This window comes from Lepeophtheirus salmonis, chromosome 1 (genome assembly GCF_016086655.4).
Source record: "Lepeophtheirus salmonis chromosome 1, UVic_Lsal_1.4, whole genome shotgun sequence".
Classification (NCBI taxonomy): Eukaryota; Metazoa; Arthropoda; class Copepoda; order Siphonostomatoida; family Caligidae; genus Lepeophtheirus; species Lepeophtheirus salmonis.
Genome location: NC_052131.2, coordinates 48946183 through 48968658, shown reverse-complemented (window position 1 = coordinate 48968658; position 22476 = coordinate 48946183). Strand labels below are relative to the sequence as shown.

The 22476-nt window shown below is 33.8% G+C and overlaps 4 protein-coding genes across 6 annotated transcripts in view; 1 reads left to right on the top strand and 3 right to left on the bottom strand.

Moving 5' to 3' along the window:
• LOC121131893 (uncharacterized) overlaps nucleotides 1–22058 on the bottom strand; it is a 148001-nt gene extending 125943 nt beyond the window's left edge. Inside the window, exon 1 of the mRNA XM_040727291.2 lies at nucleotides 21821–22058. Coding sequence (XP_040583225.1) covers nucleotides 21821–21957 — 137 coding nt within the window. The 5' untranslated portion in view covers nucleotides 21958–22058. The remainder of the gene's footprint in view (nucleotides 1–21820) is intronic.
• Nucleotides 5136–16551, bottom strand: alpha-Spec (alpha spectrin). The gene is made up of 5 exons (XM_040727290.2): nucleotides 16412–16551; nucleotides 9535–12898; nucleotides 9216–9395; nucleotides 7100–9134; nucleotides 5136–7044 (listed from the first exon to the last, which is right to left on the bottom strand). The coding sequence occupies exons 2-5, from the start codon at nucleotides 12856–12858 to the stop codon at nucleotides 5330–5332; spliced, it is 7254 nt and encodes a 2417-aa protein (XP_040583224.1). The 5' UTR covers nucleotides 12859–12898; nucleotides 16412–16551; the 3' UTR covers nucleotides 5136–5329.
• in (protein inturned) lies at nucleotides 12899–16249 on the bottom strand. Its single transcript, XM_040727292.2, has 2 exons — nucleotides 15857–16249; nucleotides 12899–15183 (listed from the first exon to the last, which is right to left on the bottom strand). Exons 1-2 carry the CDS (start codon nucleotides 16247–16249, stop codon nucleotides 13216–13218), a joined length of 2361 nt encoding a protein of 786 aa, XP_040583226.1. The 3' UTR covers nucleotides 12899–13215.
• On the top strand, nucleotides 16529–20885 carry Ns4 (Nucleostemin 4). 3 transcript variants are annotated; one of them, XM_071894061.1, is made up of 4 exons: nucleotides 16529–16903; nucleotides 18673–19902; nucleotides 19968–20242; nucleotides 20296–20885. In XM_071894061.1, the coding sequence occupies exons 2-4, from the start codon at nucleotides 18694–18696 to the stop codon at nucleotides 20534–20536; spliced, it is 1725 nt and encodes a 574-aa protein (XP_071750162.1). In that variant the 5' UTR covers nucleotides 16529–16903; nucleotides 18673–18693; the 3' UTR covers nucleotides 20537–20885. The 3 variants fall into 3 exon arrangements, with proteins under 3 accessions (XP_071750162.1, XP_040583227.1, XP_071750163.1); XM_040727293.2 differs by lacking the exon at nucleotides 16529–16903 and adding an exon at nucleotides 17939–18077; XM_071894062.1 differs by lacking the exon at nucleotides 16529–16903 and adding an exon at nucleotides 18048–18291.
• Nucleotides 22059–22476: the final 418 nt, after the last annotated feature.

Genomic DNA, 22476 nt, shown 5'->3' with positions numbered 1-22476 from the left:
ATCGATGATATCGTAATAGAGAATCAAAGAAAATTAGACAGAAACAAGTTTAAATACATACATGATCATAATAGTAACTAGTAGCATTTCAAAAATAGAATCAATACATCATCATCATGAGGGTGACGATGTTAGCATACATAGTAGTGTTGGGTACTGGTCTGGAAATCCTAGACCGGTCTGAGAGTGTTATATTTTTGTCGGACTGAATTAATTCGGTCCAACAAAAAAGCTCAGTCTAGAGCCTAAAAATTTGGTCTAGATCGGTCCAAAGGAAAAATTCAGTCTAGTTTAGTCCCAAAAAAATCGGTCTGTACCGATTTTACAGATAAATTGTTTATAACATGACATAATATGTATTTTGTCATGGACAATGACGTTATACGAAGTTTAAACAGATATAGTTTGGATTAATTTTGATCCCGCTGTCTCTTATATGTATACAGTATTTGTTCTAGAACTTATGATGTAATTTTGAGATTTTTTTGAAAAAAATGAATGACAGTTGATCTAGGAAAAAAAATGGCGTTTCATAATATATGAGACCGAATCAACATCAAGTGAGACCGGAAAAAATCGGTCCACGGTCTGAGACCGCGGTTTGGACCGAAAAATATGTCTAAATCGTTCTAAAAAAATCACTTAAGACCGAACCGAAAAGAGAATTCGGTGCTGGACCAAGTTTCAACACTAATACATACATGAACACATTGTAAAACTATTTATAATTTTTTTGTTATTGTTTAGTTTGCAGAGCTTCGTCCTTGAAGAAATCTGGAGAAGGAAGGAAAATGATATTAATGTGTTCGAACAACCTTCAGGAAGGATCACTATAATATGTAATAATGCCTTATGTTCGTTCATGTAAGAATTATACTTAATTGTGTACATATAATTGAAAGGTTGCGTGTTTAGAATCTTGGATTAACATGTATCTTATGAAATTACTTCACTAGTACAAAGATTAAGTGTTGATTTTTCTGTTTTTTCACATAATCAGTGTTTTCAACATTTATTGGTTGAAATCAAATTAGCTCTTCTTAAGCTGATGTACACAAATAAAAACTGAGCAATAATTATGTATTTAGAACTGCTACTAACTGATTTTGGATCTTTTTCCGTTTTTTAAAGGATGGGTTGCGAGATATAATAAAGGTAACAGGGGCGTCCGGAGGATATTATATATATATATATTTAGGGCGGACGGGGGACTTGGTTTTGGAATTTTTCGAAAAAAATCCACAAATAAAATTCTTTGGAAAAGAACTTCAAAAATAAATAGCTATTTTCAAAAAAAAAAAATTCAAAAAATTATATATTTTTATAGAAAATTTCAAAAACCTATACCTAAAATTATTAACGCCGCTACATTATTATTCATATACACAGGTTTATTTTGTATTTAATAATATATATTAGCATAGGGGGCCCGCATTGCAGGGTTGAAAAGAGGGGGATAGAAACAAAGAATGAATGTAGAAGAAAAGAGACATAGAGGCTATGTATAAAGAGAAGAGAAAAGAGACAGAGAGAGGGATATAAATATAGAAAGAGAGAAGGGAAAGGAGGTTTCGTTTCGGTCAAAAACAGCCTCTTAATGACCTCGGAGGTCAAAACAAAAAAATCTTAGGAACATGTTTGGTTATTTTATACGTCTACTTGCTAAATTTTAGGCTGATCTGTTGGACCATTTTGGATTACATGTATAATAATACCAAAAACAGACTTAGATATGAGATATGACAAAATTTTGTTGTAATAGGGTGTTTTTTGGGGGGCTTCAGAAACCTTTAGCTAAACAGGGGGTAGCCTACACGTACTAAATGAATAATATCCAAATTTTTCGAAATTTGGATATTTTGAAAACCTATTGGGAAATTTAATCAGTAATAAGGTCCCTAATGATTTGTAACATGAACAAATGTAAATGACTGACTAAAAAAACTGTGTAAACAAGATTAATAGGTTGAATCAAATAATAGGTAGATTTTTGGTGGAGTAACTGGTAAAGTAGAACTGTGCCTCATTGCTCATTGGACCCTTTGCAAAATTTTTTTTAATGATTTTTATGATTTCATAGGTACACTTTACACGTTACTTCACCAAAAATTGACCTATAAGGTCGATTTTTAATGTTAGACTTATTTTTATTATACTGATAAATATTTACCATGAATCATTCAATTTTGATATTTTTCTTTAAGCAATAGTACAATCCTTCTTGATTGCGTCTGCAGAATTATAATTGGGGGAACTTGGTTTTTGGATTATTTTTTAAATACAAAAATTATTATTATTATTTTTTTATAAATTAAATTTCATGTATTCAATTTTTTGAAAAAATTCAAATATTAAATTTTTTCAAAAAAATTTCAAAAATCTACAGCTGTTCAAAAACAAATTAATAATATAAAAAATTTTCAGGGAAAAATTGCAAAAATCCACAGTTATTCACAAAAAATTAAACTTTTTGAAAAGAAAATTCAAATATTATGTTTGTTTTTATTTAAACATTTTATAAATCAACGGATATTCACAAAAAGTTAAATTTAAAAAAGATAAATATTAAAATATTAAATTTATTGTAAAAAAAAATTATAAAATCCACTGCTATTCACAAAAAAATTTGAGACAAAAATTTATATTTATATTAAACTTTCTTGTAAAAAGCAAAAATTTCTCAATTTGGGGATGCCTCCTCTTTTCTTTAACAAAATTTCACATAAATATATAGAGCATTTTCGCAGTTATTGTGTTTGCTTTGTTACGGAACCTATGACCAAATCTGCATTCTTATTTGAGATATATTTATGAAGTCTTCCACCTCCATTTGCTAAGTAATGGCAGTAGCAAATAAAGATTGATTACTTTCTTCATTTATAATTAAGTATACAAAATGTATCCATAGAAATTGCTTACAAATAAAACTAATATATATAACATTTCTAATGATGCAGAGAGGCCACCTACCTCTATTACATATTTTAAGGAATTCAGCATTTGATGGTGTTTGAAGGTTAAGTCAATTCCTAGCTCCTAGCTAGAAATTGAAGAATATCCAAACGAATAAAATAATTAATGATAGCGAGAACGTATAATACTTGAGTATTATAAATAAAGTTCTAGCCACACGCATCCTATCTTAAAGTTCAGGTATCTTGTCTCTTTGAAAAAGGCTATGATAAAAATTCAACAGCTGAAATTTCAGCTGTTGTAGTTACAATAAAAGGACAATAAGGAACAGTCCTAGGACTGACAAATTTTATTTGTCTTTCAGTTTTGTAAACCGATCCAACACTATCGTACATTCAAGAGAGTGAGTCCATTATGTAGGACTGGGCGTTTGGGTGAGCGCGAGGAGAGGGGGGAGTGAGACATAGTACTATTGATTAAAGTCTATTTTTTCTAAATCAGCTGCCTATTATGTTATGATTTTCCAGGATATAATTTGACGTGTTTCTCCTTTAGAAATGAGAAACTTCTATATTTCAAATAACACTAGTATTAAAAAAGAGTTTATATAAAAATAGTTTTAATTTTTTTAGGGATTAGACTAACTATATTATACAAAGTTAGGGGGCAAACTATTGATTTGGCAAAGAATAAACAAAAAAGAAAAAAAGTGCCTACGTAACAGCCGTTTTTCCTTTTCTAATCTCTAAACAGTTGTTTATAGAACTTTTTCCTTAGCTTCAATGATGTTATAGAAAAGAAGATGGTAATATTATTACAACTAATGTATGGAACAAGGGAAAATATTTTCCCTCGTTAGACAAAGTACGATATAACTAAGAATGTGAAAATTGTCAAAATCTGCCAAAATATACATTTTATTATCAGTATATGTTGGTAATCTGTAGTTATGTAAATCGTGTGTATTTTTTAGAATTTTCTTTTCTCCTGCTGTTATGATTATTATTAAACTCTTGAGTAGTGAACTTTCTTTTCTACCACATCCAATTATATTCAAAACCTGATTGAGCATTCGTGTGTGCTCCTAAAAGACGGAAAGATATGTTGCAGAGTTATAATTGTAAGCCCTTGTTGGACTCAGAGTAGAACTGAAGATCGGCATAGGAGTAATTCTTACTAATGTCCTTGTTTATTTCCTTCTCTTCTTACTCTCTTGTCACAGGTGATTTTAGATGTTCTTCCCTAAAACATTCTTCAAACTGTCAGGGTTTGAATATTTATTTTCTCTGGATTTTAATTAACATACCCAAAAACACACGATCTTCATCACCAGTATCTGCTCTATTAATAATGTATCCTTATTTAGCAAATTCAAACGTATTATACGAGCTAAAAGCACTACAGTGATCTCTCTCATTTGATATTTCGTCTATCAAAGCATACTTCTTGTTTAGATTTACACTCACAAAGATAAGACAATTTTCACATCTCTAGACATAACATATCAATATATCATTTTATATCCCTCAAACTTTGCACAAAAGAGGAGAGAGTAATACCAATTAGTTACTACTAAATAATGAAAAAATCCGCCATATTCATATACTATGATTTATGATAAAAAGTTACATGTATTACTTCACTTTCTCTTTTGCTCCCTTCCCTCTCCCTCTCATGGATTGCAACTTCCTTAAATGAATTGAATCATAAATACACCACATATGGGAAATGTAGAATAATTTGTATTTTTTATCATGATCCCTGTAGTACAGATTTTTCGTTATAGTCGAGGATATAATAAGCGATTTTAAAAGTGCAATAAGAGTAGTCTCAGTTCCATGGATCATGGAAGTACGTACATCTGTTCTTCTCCATGCATATTAAATACCAGAAGAGGGCCCTTGAATTAAATCAATGTATATGCGTAGTGGTACATTCAAGAGCCTGAGTGAGTGAAAGGAAGAGGGGAATCAGTAGGAATTATTATACAGATGAACAATGAGAATCTGTCCTACATAGTGGCGGTGCAGGGTACGACCATCATTCTAATGAAATCTTTTGTTATGGCAATGGAAGTTGAAGTATTAGGATTATAATTATTATCATTATTACTTTCATCTCATCCCCACCTAGTCCATTGGAATGAGCTGTAAAAATTAATAAGAATAGAAACAAAAGGGTTTAGTACATGCTTAGTGGCAGTAGTAGTAACAAAAAAGAACTTGATTTATTATTTTTTATTATTTTACATGTAGTTTTAGCATATTAATTGTGAGAATAGTGAATACCTCTATCATTAAACATTAAAGCAAGAAATAGCACAGCGTAGATGATGATGACTCAAACTACTCTTGCTATAACTTAAAAAAAAAGCTTGCTGGAAAAAAATAAATAGTAACTATCCATAGAGCGGAAACTAGGAGTTAGAGAATAGAGTACGGGTAAATTCCATGTAATCATAGGCATCATTGACTACATTTCCAGTTCTAGGATCTACGTAGAGCTTCATTTTCCTCATACAGTAATCCGCCATTTCTTTAGTAAGATTAGCGTAGAGTTCTTCCTTGGTGACATAATCCCTCTCTTGTTGTTGAGTGATGGCTCGGAAGGCATTCTCAATTTCCTCAGAGGATTGAACATTCTCAGTTTCTTTTGATATCATAAGGCCCATGTATTCTTGTAAAGATACGAAACCATCCCGATGCGGATCAACAACATCAAGGATAGCATCAAACTCTTCATCCGGCCCTCCTTCCTCAACCATAGGAAGGTCATAACCCAAGGCACGAAGGCAGGACTTGAATTCATTGTGATTGAGTCGGCCACTTTTGTCCTTGTCGAAGTGACGGAACATCATGGAGAATTCTTTAAGAGCATCTTCAGATACTCCAGATTGGTTTCGAGCTTGAATTTGTTGTTCCAGATTATGTCTAATCCGCATACCTAGTTGGTTCAACTGATCCCACTGTTGAGCAAGACCAACGGTGGAATGTTCAGTATAACGGTTATCCAAAATAAGATGTTCTTCTAAAATGGCTCCCAAATCCTCAATTTTCTTGAGATCTGTGTTACGGGAAGCAACTTCATGAGCCTTTAAGCCAATGGTGGCAAGTTGTTCTTCCAAGGTTCCAGATCCCTCCATCATTGAGGTTCTCGTATCGGTAAGCCAAGTATGGAAGGCATTAGCTAACAGAGCATACTCCTTCCTAAGCTTATCATTATCCTCCTGTCGCTGATATTCTCTTGCTAACTCAAGATCTCTTTCTTTAATTATTTTTTGAAGATTTTTCCAAGTATCTTGAAGAGCCGGCATAACAAACCAAGTATAAGGATTGGGTCCAACATTGAAACTTTGGATTTGTTCATCAAGTTGAGACAAAGCCTCAAAGTCAGCATTGGCAGAAGTCAATGACTCTTGGAATTGGTTATGAGCCTCCCTAAGTGACTTGATTTCTTCAATGGAATTGCAACGAACAGGATCCGTCATGTCCTCTTCAGCGTTCTCAAACCAGGAATTAAAAGAAGATGCCTTTTTAGCAAACATGAGATAGAGTTCTTCAATCTGTCTAAATTGTTCTTGAACTTCACGGAGTTTCATTCTACGGTTATTTGATTCTTCCAATAGATTTTTCCATCTACTACTTACTTCCTCATATTTCTTATTGATAGCATCAGACTTGTTGTGACCTGAAGACACGAGTTTGTTCTTTAAGGCAGTAATGTTTTCGATTCCCTCATTTTCAAATGCTTCAAGCCCAATATCAAAAGTCTCTTGTTTAGTAAGTAACGTTTGAACACTAGATAAGTCACGTCCGAACTCTTCAGAACGAACATAAGCTTCCTTATCAACAATCCAAGACTCTACTACATCAGCTCTCCACATAAATTGAAGATAAGCTGAGTTATCCAATAGATTTTGCTTCCTAACATTGGATAGATCTCCAAGGTTGTGCATTTTGTTACGCAGTTGTTCACACCGAGAAGCAATGGATTCAGCATGATGATTTTCTTTTTCAATCAATTTTTGACCATCAGCAGAAACTTCTTTACAGCTATCCAAGTGGACAGATAAATCCGTTTGGAAAGCATCATGCTTTTTCAATAAACCTTGTACTGCAGCCATGTTCTCACCTACAAAAAATATATAATTTTTATTGACATAAGACCAAACACAAAATTGTATTACCTAAATCGGGTACGGTAAGAAGTTGTTGCTTCTCAGATATCCATGCTTCTTCTTCTTCAATCTTAGCCAAGAAATTTTGATAAGTAATGGATTCATCTAATTTCCTTCCTCTGGTTGAAGCCATTTCCTTCAATTCCTCCCATAAATCATTCAACTGTCTCAAACGCTGTTTAATTTCTGTTTCTCCCATTTGAGAAACTCCAATCAAAGTTTCTCCAGCATCTTGAACAGACTTTATTGTAGGCTCATGACTAGCCAGCTCAGACTCAAACCGTTTGTGTTTCTTTTTCAAATTTTGCACTCCAATGAGGTCTCTTCCATAATCATCAGAAGAAACCAATAGTTTCTTCTCTTTAATCCAGGACTCTTCATCTGCAATATCTCTAAAGAATTGGTGAAGAGTGCTGGCTTCATTCAGAAGAGACTGTCTATGTGCAGCAAGGTCTAAGATGTGCTTATAGCGGTCATTAATAGATGATCTCTTATCTTGAATTTCCTTAGCTTCAAATTGACCACTTGAAATGAGTGAATCAGCTTGTTCATTCATATCCTTGATTCGATCCTCATGAGCGAGAATATCAGCTTCAACCAGTTGATGCTTCTTCATCAAATTCTGAACAGATGCCAGATCTTTTCCAGAGTCATCAGTATTAAGTAGGGACTCTACCTCACCAAGCCAGAAATCTAAATCTTTAACAGCAGCAATAAATGTTCGCTGGCGATTGGCCTCTTTTAATTTCATGGATTTTTCACACGTCTTTTGTGTGAGGATTTCCCATTGCTCAGAAATAGAACGAAGACGATTTTGAACAGCATCTTCAGAGCCAGCACACTTCCTTCGGTCAATCAAATTTTGACCCATGGAGAGCACTGACTGTATTCTATCAGAATTTGCTCCCAACTCAGCCTCGAATGCTTGATGTTTTTGATGCTTAGATTGGATATTCGCAGGATCCTTGTAATTTTCTTCCTCGGCTAATTGCAATTTTTCTAACATCCAATTTTCGATTTCGTCAGCATCTCTTGAAAATTGTTGCAAGGTTTGAGATTCACCTAATTTGGATCTCTTTTCAATCAATGCTTCCTTAAGTTCCTCCCAGCGAGATAATACTTCTTTCTTTTTGTCTCCAACGTCCCCTTTTGCATAGTGATCAGAAGCTATCAGTTGATCAGCATAAGTAGATAAGGATTCAATTTTTTCTTCTTGATTCCCAATAGCTTTGTCAAAATCTTCATGTTTTTTAATTAAAGCTTCTACATTATCTCCTTCGTTATCAACTTCATCAGATGCCAAAAACGTTTCTCGAGATTGCATCCAGTTCTCTGCTTGTTCACAATCTCTGTAGAACAATTGCAATTCCAAACATTCATCAAGCTGCATACGACGAGCAATCCAGGCCTTTTCCAAGTCTTCTCTAGCTGCACTCATGGACTCAAGTTTTTCTTGCACTTCAATAGAGGCATAGTTGCTACCATGCAATAATTGTTGTCCAAACAATTCAAATGCCTGGAAAGTTCCACTACGAGCGTCAATTTCTGTTCTATGCTCTTGATGACGTTCCAATAGAGCTTCAGCACCAGTAACATCACTAGCAAGCTCATCATTGGCAATTAGACTCTTCATTGAATTTATCCACGACATGAGATCTCTGTAGTCGGACAAAAACCTCTGTAAGTCGTAAGAGTCAAGAAGTTTATCCTTCCTCTTTCCAGCTTTAGCAATCAATTGTGTCCATTCTTCATAGATTTCCTTCTTCTTTTCTTGAATGACTTCGGCAGATTCGCTATGAGTAGTCATCAATTTAGTAGCACCTTCGTCTAATCGTCGAATTTTATCCCCCAAAGCAGCCAAATCTCTCTCAAGGCCCTCATGCTTTCTCTGCAATGCTTGAACTGATCTTAAGTCTTTTCCGAGATCATCAATACTGAGTGCTTCATCCTTTTCTTGGATCCAATCTTTGGTTTCTTCAACATCTCTATGGAAGCGCTGTACTTCGTGAGCTCTTTCAAAAGCTGCAACTCTTTCAGTGGTCACCTAAATTATTATTATTATTATTATTTTATTTTGAATAGATCAGCAATGTTCACATAAAGATTTAAGATTTAAAAAACTTACAGATTGGAGATCTGACCATTTCTTGTTTAAGTCTTCCAATTGAGCTTGGATCTTAATAGCAGCATCAGTTTGTCCTAGAGTCACTAATTGCATAGCAATTTCATTCATTTCAGCTAATCTAACCTCATTAGCCTTCAAATCTGATTGAAAGTCATCAAATTTCTTTTGCATAACCTCAACCTAGAGGAAAAGGGATTATATAAATATAAGTTATATAATAAAAGAATTAAACTCAAAAAACAACTTTTATACATATACTTGATAAATCAACAATAAGGTACTAAATAAATTATAAGTAGTTAATAATTTTGAGACTCACCTGTTCAAGATCGTCGCCCACATTTTGTATTTGAGCATGTTGTTCTTTGGTCTTTATCCAATTAGTCAATTCAGCGGCTTCTCGAACAAGTTGATAGGCTTTACAAGTTTCACTTAAGCGTTTTGCACGCTCACGTCCAAGATTCAGCAAATTACCGTAAAGCTTTTCAATTTGAGCTTGCCTTGAACTCACGGAACTATTATCAACAAGTTGTTGTTGAGATGCAGTTAGACCAGGATCAATTTTCTTGACATATGCGGCCGGAACAAATCCTTGTCGATCATTGACTTCGACCTTCCACCAATCTTTGTTGTTTGAGTTAAGTAAGGTTAATACATCACCCTTTTTCATTGACACCTCTCTTGGAGACTTTTCAGTATAGTCGTAGAGAGCCATGACGCATTCTTTACCAGTAATGTCCATAATAGGTGTTTCTTGTTGACGACAATTAGCTGCTTGTTCCTTTAGGTCTTGAATTGTATTGCCAAAAGCCTCCAAATCACTCATGAAAGCTTCATGACGTTTAAGCAATGCTTCAGAGCCATCTTCATCCCTCCCATATTCTTCATTACCAGCTAGTGGTTCTTTTTCTTTCATCCATGATTCAGCTTCATTTGCGTCGGCAAAATATTGATGAGCTTGAAGAGAATCTTCTAAATCTTGCTTGCGCTGTGCTGCTTTGTCTTTTAATTGATTCCAATGATCATGAAGAAGTCCCAGACGGGTCTTGATTTCATCTGATGCAAAATGACCTTCTTCGACCATTCTCTGTGCGGTCTGAGACACAGTATCAATTCTTGGTTCATGATTATTGATTTCAGCTTGCATTGCCTGGTGCTTCTTGATAAGATTCTGAACACCGATAAGGTCTCTTCCTCGATTAGTAGATGCAATGATAGGTTCTTTTTCCCTTATCCAGGCCTCTTCATCTTCAACATCTCTAAATAGTTGTTGGACTGCAATAGAATCCGTTAGTCTTTGTTTTTTATCTCCAAGAGGATTTTTAAGACTTTGATACCGTTGTAGAAGCTTTTCTTGCTTTACAACAATATTATCAGCATCAAAATGACCAGATTTGGCAAACTGATCGGAGGCAATACGAACTCCATCTACACGATCCTGATGAGAGGAAACATCAGCTTCCAAAAGGGCATGCTTCTTTTGAAGGTTTTGAACAGACGTAAGATCTTTACCATAATCTTCTGATCCAAGTTGTCCTTCCACTTCACTTAACCAAAGTTCTAAATCTTCAATACCTCTATTATATGTTTGTTGTTGAGATGCTTCTTCTAATTTAATGCTTTTTTTATTTGTGGAATTACATAGACCTTCCCAAAGATTAGTTACCTCTTCTAATTTAGCCTTAATTTGCGATGACATAACATGATCAGACTCAATTAATTTTTCACCTGTATTAATAAGATCTTCAAAACGAGATTTATTGGCATTTAATTCAACTTCAAAATTTTGGTGCTTTTGTACTTTGCCATTGAGGTTTGTAGGATCGAGATAAGAATCATCAGTGGCTACCTTAAGCTTTTCGTTTATCCAGCCTTTAGTTTCATCAGCATCTCTATCAAATTGCTGGAAACACAAAGAGTCATGAAGCATAGCTTTACGCTGAGCGGATTTCTCTAAAAGCAGTGCTCTTCTCTCCAGTAAAAGAGCCCTTTTTTGAGCCACCTCATCAGCAGCATAGTGTTGCCCTTTAATAAGTTTGGTGGCAAACTCATCAAGAGCTTTGATCTTTTCCTCTTGAGCTGCCAAAGATTTTTCGAAATCTTCATGCTTCTTAATCATAGCTTCAACAGAATCGAGGGAGTCTCCCAAATCCTTGTTAGTTAAAAAGGCCTCTTGCTTTCCCATCCACGTATCTGTTTGCTCGGTATCTCTATAGAACAATTGTAAATCCATACATTGCTCATAAAGAACACGTCTTTCCTCCCAGAGTTCGAGAAGTTTATTTTTTTCATTGGCAAGATTTATTAATTTTTCTTGAACTTCATCAGAGGCAGAATGTCCGCTATTTAAAAGCATCTGACCAGCTTCAGCAGTAGCCCTAAATGAGTCCTCTCGAACGTCAATTTCAGACTTGTGCTCAGCATGGCTTTCCAAAAGAGCTTCCGCACCATTAACGTCTTTGGCTAATTCATCTGCCTCAATTACAGCCTGCATGTCATTGATCCAGGACGTAAGATCCTTGTAGTCAGCAAGAAATCGATGAAGATGATAAGATTCATCCAACTTTTGTCTCCTGTCTTTTGCTTTATCCAACAACTGCTCCCAGTTTTTACTTATTTCTTGATGTTTTGCTTTGATTTGTTCTGCGTGCTCAGGATGTATCTGACAAAGACGATCAGCTTCCTGGCCCAACGTTAGGACTTTATCTTCGAGAGCAGCTAAGTCTCTTTCCACACCTTCATGTTTACGCTGAAGGGCTTGGACACTGGCCAGACCTTTTCCATAGTCATCAGATGATAAAACTGCATCTTTTTCTGTAATCCAGGCAATTGTTTCATCTGCATCTCTATTGAATCTTTGTATTTCATGGGCTCCAAAGAGTTTTTCTTTACGACCGTTAGCCAATTTCTTAAGTCTAGCCCATGCTGCTTGAACTTCTTCCTTCTTTTTAATAACAGTTTCTGATTCAGGGTGCTCATCACCCACTAATTTATCTGCAGTATCTCCTACTTCAGAAACTCTATATTCTTGAGATGCCATGTCCTTCTGAAATTCTTCAAATTTCCTCTGAAGTACCTCTACATGTTCAAGGTCATGTCCATATTCATCAGCAGTTACAAATGCTTCTTTGTCAGTAATCCAAAACATTACCTCATCACTTTGTCTCAAAAATTGAACTAACACGAGTGCTTGTTGAAGTCTCATACCCTTTTCTGCTAATTTGCTTAACAACAGATCCCATAGTCTATGTAGCTCATCTAACTTTTCCCGAATCTCCATACTTTGAAAATGATCTTGAGTGATCATTTCCATGCCAGCATTATCAAGAGTAACAATCGCATTGGAATGTGCTGCAACTTCAGCCTCAAATGCTTGATGTTTTTGAATTTTAGCTTGAAGATTAGTTGGGTCCTTATAGTTTTCATCAGAAGCTGCTTGTAACTTTTCATAAATCCATGATTCTAATTCTTCAGCATCTCTCCTAAAGTATTGAAATCGACGAGAATCTTCTAATTTCTCACGTTTGACACGGGCAGCATCTTTAAACTCAACATATCGTCGTAAAACTTGTTCACGGCGCTCTTGAATATCCTCCGCCGTTTCAAGGATCTTGACTTCCTTAACTGGAACAGGCTGCTCCATTTTTTTTGTATTATATTCACTTACTACCTTAGTTTATAAGCTATAAGAAAAGAAGGAAAAAGCTGTTATAGGCACAGAAAAGTATTTTTTTTTTTTTATATGAATAAACAATATACATTATATTTCAAAAATATGAATATGGAAGACATTGAGAAAAGATGGTGAATGGAATGATCCAAACATACTATCAAACTATCAATTGATAATAATCAACAACGACGGCTTTCCTACATTCAATTTTACGGATTCATAAATAGTAATAAATATTTACCACTAACGGCTTACATAAAAAATGGTTTTTTAAAAACCCCAATCTACTTAATGAAAACTATGATATATCTAATCATTGCACAATCATCATATACCAACGCCAAAAGCTAATTTAAAAGCTAATTCAATCATATTCTGAGGTGTTGAGTCATGGTAACATATAAAACATTCTTTGAGATTAGGATGAATAAAGAGTCTACCACAAACCCAATAATTGAGTGGATGTGAATAACTTTTCCCTATTTTATTGAGTGGAGTCCACTGAAATAAAATACCTTGTTCTTTAACAGCGACAAGAGGTCGATTAAGCCAGGGTGAAGGAGTAATCCTTCGACTTTCTGAGGTTTTTAACATTTCGCCGTTACGCAAGGCCATTTGAAAAGTTGAGTGGATTATCTGTGCAGAGGCTCTGATGTTTATAAGCAATTCTTTATGCAAATTTCCACTTGGTGTTGATAGAGGACTTAAAAATATACCTTCTCCGAAATCTAAATGTATAAAATGGAATACAGTGTTCTCCTTTGAGATACTTAATTGAGAAATCCTGTAGGTGATCATTTCTTCTTCCAACTCTTCATGCTCATCATTAGAATTATTCAAAGTTCTCTTGCTAGTTTCAGTAATACTCGACATGGAGCTTCCTTCTTCCAGCCCTCTGAAAGCAGTAGACTGTTCTTCGTCGTAATAATACTCATCAATCATATCTTTTTTGTCAGATGCTTCTGAGGAATTAGAGGAATATCCTTCAACACTAAGTGTCTTTTTTAAAACAACACCTTGCTTCTTTGAATCACTGTTGGATGCACTTAAGTCAAGTCCTACTTTTGAATTGTTAGTATTGTTATCATAAAGTTTATCAGTATTTATTATGTCGGGATTTGGTGGGAGTGAAAGCCATTTGTCACAAACTAATGGAATTCCCATTTCATGGAGGTGATCTAATGTATTGTCGGCATGATCAACATAAAAAGGATCAGGAGGAGAAAAAATCTTACGACTGCCACCATCAAGAGATTCCATTAAAGCAGCCAGGATTTGATGTCCTAGTCCAACAACCAACAAAACTAGTTTTCCATAAGCGGGATTATGAACTCGTTGCCAAGCTACAATTCGCTCGACTTTCTTATTCCGAGTTATGCTTAATAGGTTGTTGAACTTCAGCCAGAAGTATATGTCTGTTGCATCTTCACGGGAAAGATGTGATGCAAGGATGAAACCCTTGTGAAATAAAACAGAACCTAAAATATCAAATTCCCGAGGTTGGTCGTAGAATTCGTCAGTGAGATCTTGAAAATCTGCTGATTCAAATTGAGTGAGGGCGTCATCAATTTGAAATTTAACATCATTTGGCAGTACAAAATAATGAGTCAGAGGAAGAAATTCTTCAAAGCGAGGAGGTGCTAAAAATTCTCCCCAATAGGAATTAGTATTTTGAAGTATATCGTTAAAAAGAGCATTAAAAAGAAGATCAAGTTCAGTTTTCTTTGTCGTAAATGCTTCTCTTAAGTTACCAAAACGAAACCTTAAATGATTGATGATACTCCACATTAATGTTGGAGATTCGTCAACTGCAAGCTTGGAATCGGGAAAAACGAGCACAAAATAATCTTCTTCCGTTTCCTCGTACGTTGTGACATGAACTAAAAGTCCCCCATCAAAGAGTAATGAAGTCATGAGAGGTTTAGATCCACTCCCTGTCACTTGTGGACAAGCAGTTGCTAGTGTAGAAACAATTCCTCGAACTTTTAGAAGTTTTTTAGAGGTAGTTGCTGGATAATAATACAGTATATCAGAACCTTCTGGAGAAGTCTCAGTGATGCCTCTTTGGGTCAGAAACAATGCTGACAAAAAGGAAACCGTTTCCTTTTTGTTAAATTCTCTCTGAAAAGTTAATTTCACGGGTTTGTTCTTGTATTTTCTTAAAATACTGTCTATGTTATGAATGGTTACTCGTTGACCTTCTACCAAACGTATCCAGTCTCCTATCTTTATTTTTTCTTCTTCGGTGATTGGTCGTTTAAAGCCGTTTACAATGATATTGTCACCCTCAGCAATCTATAAATACCTCCTTCCTTAATTAACGTTGAAAACTTTATTTAATTAAGGAAATATGCAGAAAAAAAAATCCCATGGTATACTATTTATGATGAGTATGGCCATATTTAATTATTATTTTACAATAAATAGAAGCAAAATATGAGTTTGAAATAATTAAACAAAGAGTTTTAAAATTTCTTCTCGTAGAAAAACAAAATTCCCTTCATTAAAATGGATTTAGTAAATGTCATAGGCCATCATTTTGAAGCTCAATAAATTTTATGTCATTTTCAGTAAAAAAAAATCAATGACAATTATATAGTTAAAGCCATGAAACATTAAATAACACTCCTTTTTTTTACATATTTTATGTACATTTATAAATGTAATTTTTTTTTTTTGTTTGTTTTTTTCCATTAACATATGAGTCATCATGCTCCGTTCTACATAGTTGTATGACTCCATCTACAGAATTTCAATTTGCTATGATTAAAATGTATCATTCTATTTCTTGCATTAGAGAAAAAAAACCTTTGCATCATACAACTTTAGAATCAGAGATTTTGTATCATAAAAACATTTCTTTAAAACACACTTAAATGAAGAAACCCCTGGATTGAATTTGAGTTTGATTTCAAGAGACATTGGGACAAGTTAAGCAAAGAAGAAGGATTTAATAGTGAATAACAACCGTGACAAGTATTTGTAAATCAAGGAACACAGACTCCACGATGGACTCCGATGGGACTTGAAGGAGGGATTCGAATGTTTGGATGCCTCCCAGAGACTCTTCATCTTCTTCATCAGAGCTTTTGGTGAGGCTTTTCTTGAGGCTTGGCGAGGCTTGTTGATGGCGCTCTCTCTTCGACTCCCGACGTCGCACTAAGCGAGAGAGTTTCAGTCCCTTACTCCTCCGCTGCTTCTTTTCCTCCTTCTTCTCTTTGGGATCCAAGGAGAGGCAAGGCCAGGCCTGGGCTCCAGGGGCCTTCACAGGGGAGGAAATCCCTCCAATAAAGAGCACTTGCCCCGTCTCTCCGTCAATCTCCTTTTCCCAATCCGAGAGCTCCTCTTCCTCACTTGACATCCCTAGCAGTAGCTCGGCCTCCCCAACGGACAACGCCCCTTTGAGTCACAGGATCAATTTATTAATTCATTTCTTTGCATAGGAGCAATCCATTCACCATCACCCAATCAATTTACAAGACACGCACAATGCATGGAAATAACCAAAGACTAGTACTCTTACCTCTTTCATGGAAATACTCCTTTAATTCCAATTCAAATGAGGGACTCGGGACTCCACTCCTCCTCTCTTTGCTTCTGCTTCTACTTCTTAATAATAATATGGCGACTCGTCTCCTCCTCTTAATTCTCTTTACAGCTCAGATTCCTGCTCACTTTCTTCCCTTTTCTTTTTGGAATCCAGGCTGCCCAACTCACACCTCACACTCCCTTCCACTAAGCTAGCCCCAGAATACCACTTCCTTCTTCTCATTATTACACCAAAACAGTTGCACAACCTGCATCTTCCTATTTTCATACTCACAAATACGCTTTCTCCTCATGCAGTAACATTGAAGATAATTGAAGTAAATATGCTGGGCATATGTACTTGTAGTAGTATCTCCAGTCTGTATAATAATTAATAAAACAACTTCTAATCTCCCCCCTTTTTTGCTCTCCTCAAGAACTGCCATAAGCGTTAATAGTCCATAGACTCAGTCATAAGAATGAATGAGTAAGTTTTTTCCCCTCTCTAGGTGGATAATAATAACTAAGTTATTAATCTTAGTTTTTTTTCACATAATATATAATGTTATAATTAAATATGTACATAGTAAATACATAGATAATGGCAAGCTCAAGCATAAATATATTCTATTATTTACTTTATGACGTTTTAATAGATCTGATAATAATTGTTTTTGATCTCTTATAATCAGAATCATCATAATAGTATTTTTGAAATCAAGTTATGAAAGAAAAGTTATTTAAAATTATTTCATGAGTCATACTTGAATGAATTTTATTTGTAAATAATAATAGGAACATCATATGTTAGTATTGATAATTTCCTCAATCTTGATTATTTAAACTATTTATATAAAAATGTTATTTTGCTTACTCAGATATCATATGTAGTCAATTATTACATATGAAATAGTTATAAACATGATTTAAGTAACTTTTTATTAGATGAGAACGAGTAGCCGGAATATGAATCGACAAATGTATTAATATTTTAATTTTCAATTATTAAATTACTTTTAACAGTTTTAAGATCGAAAATTATTAATTATATTATATTTTAGATATCTATATATGTGGCCCGTTAACACTAAAACAAGTTATAATGATATTTCTCAAAATGGGGTGTCGAATAAATTTGTATTCTTTAACGGACTATCGTCAGTTCATAACTACAAATTATTCTTATTAACCCTTTGGAGGCACCGCAAATTGTACTTAAGTAGCCATAGTTGATCGTCAAAATAAAAGAATCAAAAATTGATAGACTTTATTTGAAAGGTGCCATATTGGGACCAATATAAGTATCTTGAATCGAATATGCAATCTATAGCTAAAATTCTTGAGTATCTTAACTCATCCCACAGATTTGAATACAAACCCTATAATTATTTACTCAAATAGTCAATGAAATATTGGCCTGTATGTATATATGATTTATGAAGTAATAAAATAAATTGGGAAATATCTTCTTTACTTGTTTTTAAGTTGACGCACTACATGTATTAATATTATTTATTATTAACGATTAAAGAGTTTAGATTTGACGTCACATAAATTTATATATGACGTCATAAATAAATAACAACAAGATTTTATTCCGAAAAACGATGTGAGGATAACATCCAGGACACACACATATTATTATTTGGATTCCAAGAGAGGTACTAATAGTTATACTAATACTTATTAATAATAGATCCCTTCACTTTAAAATCCCTATTAAATTTTAATTATTAGAGAAGCAGTCTCATATGTATTAGAACTTACCCACTGTTTTGAATCAAACTTTGAAGGATACATAATGATAATAAATTGTAAATAATCAAGTATAAATTTTTTCCAATGTTTTAAAAGGATTTTTCTTAGTCCAAAAAGGTACAGTTGTATTTAATGTCTTTAACTTTAACTTAATTAATTGAATTGCATTCGAGTAAATGACCACGTGGGTCGTGTCCATAAACTATTTGTTACTCGTAGTATTTAATTGGCGAGGGAAAATTAATTTTTCCTCGCAATTTAAATACTACGAGTAACAACAATTTTTTATAACTTCGTTAATGACACTGATTCAATATCTATTGACTCATAAATTATATTTCCTTTTGCTTAAATAATCAATATACTTTGTCATGATGATTAAGGGATTTTTAATGAAGCTTTTATATTCCCAAATGAATTGATGACTTGATTTATTTTTGTTCTGATTTGTGATAATATAGCCTTTAATATCTTATTAATTTATTGATTATATTTCAGAGAATACAAATATTAATTAGTATGCCACAGGGCAGACGAAAAATACCTTTTAGCGGTAAAGCTAAGAAGGCTCAAATGCAACTAAAAAAAGATGGTCAAAATCAACAAAGAAGTAGATCTCCTTCCTCAACACCCAAAACTGAGGTATCTAAAGTCGTTTCAGACGCTGCAAAAGATATAACGTCGGATATTACCAAGGGAGTAAAACTTGGAGGTAGTGGAGGTGGTCGATCTAGATATGAGCTACGTTTTCAAACAGAAACCCCAGAAGAAAGAGATGCGACAAAGAAAAAAGCTAGTGAAAGTCTTCCGAGTAAAGCCAAGAGTCGTGAAACGCCTACTGAAGCCATGTATCCTCGTGAAGGTATTGATTTTCCGACTAGGCCTGAATGGAACGAATCTATGTCAAAACACGTGCTAGATCTAAACGAGGAAAAATATTTTCAATCCTATGAAGATGCGATTTTTAATAAATGGAAATCATCACTAAGTTATTTTGAACTTAATTTGGAAACATGGAGACAATTATGGAGAGTTATTGAAATGTCAGATGTTCTATTACTTGTAGTTGATGTTCGTTACACTCCTGCCATGATACCTCCATCTCTTTTTCGCGTAGTTCGAGAAAATAGAAAAGACTTGATCGTTGTTCTGAACAAGGTTGACTTGATACCTCCGCCATTGGTTATAGCCTGGAGAGAATATATTTTGCAACATTATCCCGGTATCTTTGTCACTCTATTTACTTCTTGTCCAAGCTACAACTTGGCTAAGTCGGATGCTTTATCTCTTTATTCAAAATATGGACTTCAATCTCGTAGATTGAGAGGAAATATATCCATGGCTGCAGAAGGTGCTAAAGGGGTTTTTGAAGTGTGTAAAAGAATAGTTAAGGGCTCAAAAGTTAATTTAGATTCATGGGAAGAAAAAATATCTGAAGCATTAAATGAAAGGAATGGCACAACATATTCTTCTGATGAGGATATCAATGTTCCTAGTCAAAGTACTGAAGGCAGATTTATAGATGGAATATTGACTATTGGAATGATTGGACAGCCCAATGCTGGAAAATCGTCTTTAATTAATTCTTTATTAGGTAAAAAGGCTGTTTCTGTTTCAAGAACACCGGGTCATACAAAACACTTTCAAACAATGTTTATCTCTGATTCGGTAAAGCTCTGTGATTGCCCAGGCCTCGTATTTCCTTCCTTAGTTCCAAAGTCCCTTCAGGTAAGCAGCGATGTTTACATATGTCATAAGACTGAGGATATCTTATTAATTTGAATTTCTTTTAGATTATAATGGGAAGTTTTCCTATAGCACAGGTCAAAGATCCCTATGGAGCTATTAGATACATTGCAGAAAGAGTCGACCTTCCCTCAGTTTTAAAAATATCTCATACCGATAAAAGGAACGTCTATTGGACTCCAATTGAAATATGCGAGGCATGGGCCAATAAACGATGTTATAGAACAGCTAAGTCAAATCGTCCTGATATTTATAGATCTGCTAATCATATACTCCGTATGACATTGGAAGGCAAAATTCCCCTTTGGTTGATTCCTCCTGGGTAAGTTCGGGAGACTTTAATTAATAATATTCATCACTCATGAACATTTTTAGGTATAATGTTGAAACTTGGAACAAAAATGACGCGTCCTTACATGAAGTTTTTTATTTACTTGGACTCTCAAGTATTGAGGAAGGAGAAGAAAAATTAGCTAAGGATTATTCCTCTGATGAAAGTACGAATGATGAATCTGAAAGTAATGAAGACTCCGAAAGTGAAGGAAAAAATACACTCCCAAAGACATCCAATAAATTTATGGCTTTAATGTTATCTGATAACGATGAAGCTGATTGAGATTCTTTGATTCAATCTTCTTAAAATATATCAATTATTCATTGGATACATATACATACATTAAAAACATCCATTCATTAAGATCGATGCAATTGTTTCCATGATTCCTTTGCGCAGTTAATTATTTTACGACGGAATACGGAAAAATTCACATTATATGTGAAGTTTAACTGAAATGTAAATATTTATCATAATAAGTTACAAATAAATTTATGAGTTTATTATAATAAGTTACAAATAAATTTATATAAAAAAAAACTCGATTGAGCTCATTATTTGTAGTCATTTAATGACGTAATATATTGTAGGTTTTATCATCTGCAGAATAAAATGCAAGCTGAATTTGACCTATTTTAAATAAATTAAGTTCTTATAATGGTGGTACGTTGTTTTGATGCTCACTAACTACGGCTTGCAATTAAAAATTCTACTCGTATTTGAGTTTCTTCGGTAAAACATATATAATACACCAGCACTTTACTATAACATATGTATTCATATTTTTTTAAATCCAATAAATTTTCCTCTGTACTCTGAATCCCAATGTACAATAGATGGGTACAGGGGCGTAGATAGGCTCTTTATACTTAGAGGCAGCCATTCTGTAAATAAATATAATTTTATAAATTAAGTCTAAGAGAAACTATTTGGCATTGTAGAAACTCTGGAGGGAGAGACATGCATGCCTCCGTTCCTGGTGCCAACTGTATCCATGGATGATAGTGTCACGAAATAATATTAAAAGGAAATACATTTTTATTAATTTATTATTATTGTCATTGAAGGTAAAAAAAAATGCCTTTCAGGAAATACGTAATATAATACTTATTAATTAATAATTTTGTCAAAAAATAAGGATTACTTCATTTCATTGTCGAGCATTTGATGGAATTTTAGTTATTGAATGATTCTCACCAGAAAAATTGTATTTAAAAAAAATTTAAAACACATCTATTTTTTTTCAATCAGCGTGTACATGTTGCAATTTGTACATAACATAACTCTACTGAGATATTGTCTTAAAACTGGATTAATATTATTAATAAACTTTTTAGACGGAATATATATATAAATTTAAACCGAATAGCTATTCAACCCTAGCTTTAATCATCCAAGCTATAGTGGAAAAGTTTAGTGATCCCTGTGTCTCTCTCAAGGGTTTATCAAAAATAATGCATATGTATAAGTAATGAGTCTTATTTCTGATTAAATTTGTTTTTTTTTAAAGATTAAATGGGCTGAATTATGAGGGGAAAGTAGATCAATATGTACTATGAGTCCTACCTTGATTTTTGAGCCTTTTCGTGATATTCATATAAATAATTAAACACACCGTCATCTGTTTTAACTCTCACATTATTTAACTTTTTTAAATGGTTCCACTTAGCATAGGTTTCAGGTAAAACAAGAATTGAGCACATCTTCACTCTTAAACTAATATACGTACATACCTACATATGTTTTGTTTTCATGGGTATTATTAAATAGATGGAAACGAAAGCAGCTGTTGAATTTGCTTTCTAATTTCCATCACTCAATTTTTCGGTTTCATTCTTCTTCACTAGAATCATGGATCAAGTTTATTAATAAGAAATAATTATTTGTACCTTTTTATGCATTTAGGTTTTTCTAAAAAAAAGCCATCATGCAGACTAATCAAATAAGGATTACATTAAATTGTTGTAATTAATGACACTGCACAGAAAATATAATTTATGACCTGAAATTTGCCTATCAAAAAGAAGCAAATTTTTACGCCGATTCATATTCTAAGTAGAATATTTTTTTCTACTTTTTTACAATTTATTGGTATAGTTGCTTTTTTAAATATTTGAAAATAATGCAGTATGTGCTACATATACTAAATGGCCACATTTTGACAAACAAATATACTTTTAAAATTCTAAACTAGTTTTATGGCCAATAAAGAATTCAATGAG

Excerpts from the sequence above, each read along its gene's own strand:
- alpha-Spec (XM_040727290.2), bottom strand. The coding sequence starts at position 12,858 with ATGGAGCAGCCTGTTCCAGTTAAGGAAGTCAAGATCCTTGAAACGGCG. Across the intron at positions 9,396-9,534 it reads TGGGCGACGATCTTGAACAG|GTTGAGGTTATGCAAAAGAA; the intron begins GTGAGTCTCAAA and ends CTTTTCCTCTAG. Across the intron at positions 7,045-7,099 it reads TCTTACCGTACCCGATTTAG|GTGAGAACATGGCTGCAGTA; the intron begins GTAATACAATTT and ends TATTTTTTGTAG.
- in (XM_040727292.2), bottom strand. The coding sequence starts at position 16,249 with ATGTCAAGTGAGGAAGAGGAGCTCTCGGATTGGGAAAAGGAGATTGAC. Across the intron at positions 15,184-15,856 it reads ATTTACAAATACTTGTCACG|ATTGCTGAGGGTGACAATAT; the intron begins GTTGTTATTCAC and ends AGGTATTTATAG.
- Ns4 (XM_071894061.1), top strand. The coding sequence starts at position 18,694 with ATGCCACAGGGCAGACGAAAAATACCTTTTAGCGGTAAAGCTAAGAAG. Across the intron at positions 19,903-19,967 it reads TAGTTCCAAAGTCCCTTCAG|ATTATAATGGGAAGTTTTCC; the intron begins GTAAGCAGCGAT and ends AATTTCTTTTAG. Across the intron at positions 20,243-20,295 it reads CTTTGGTTGATTCCTCCTGG|GTATAATGTTGAAACTTGGA; the intron begins GTAAGTTCGGGA and ends GAACATTTTTAG.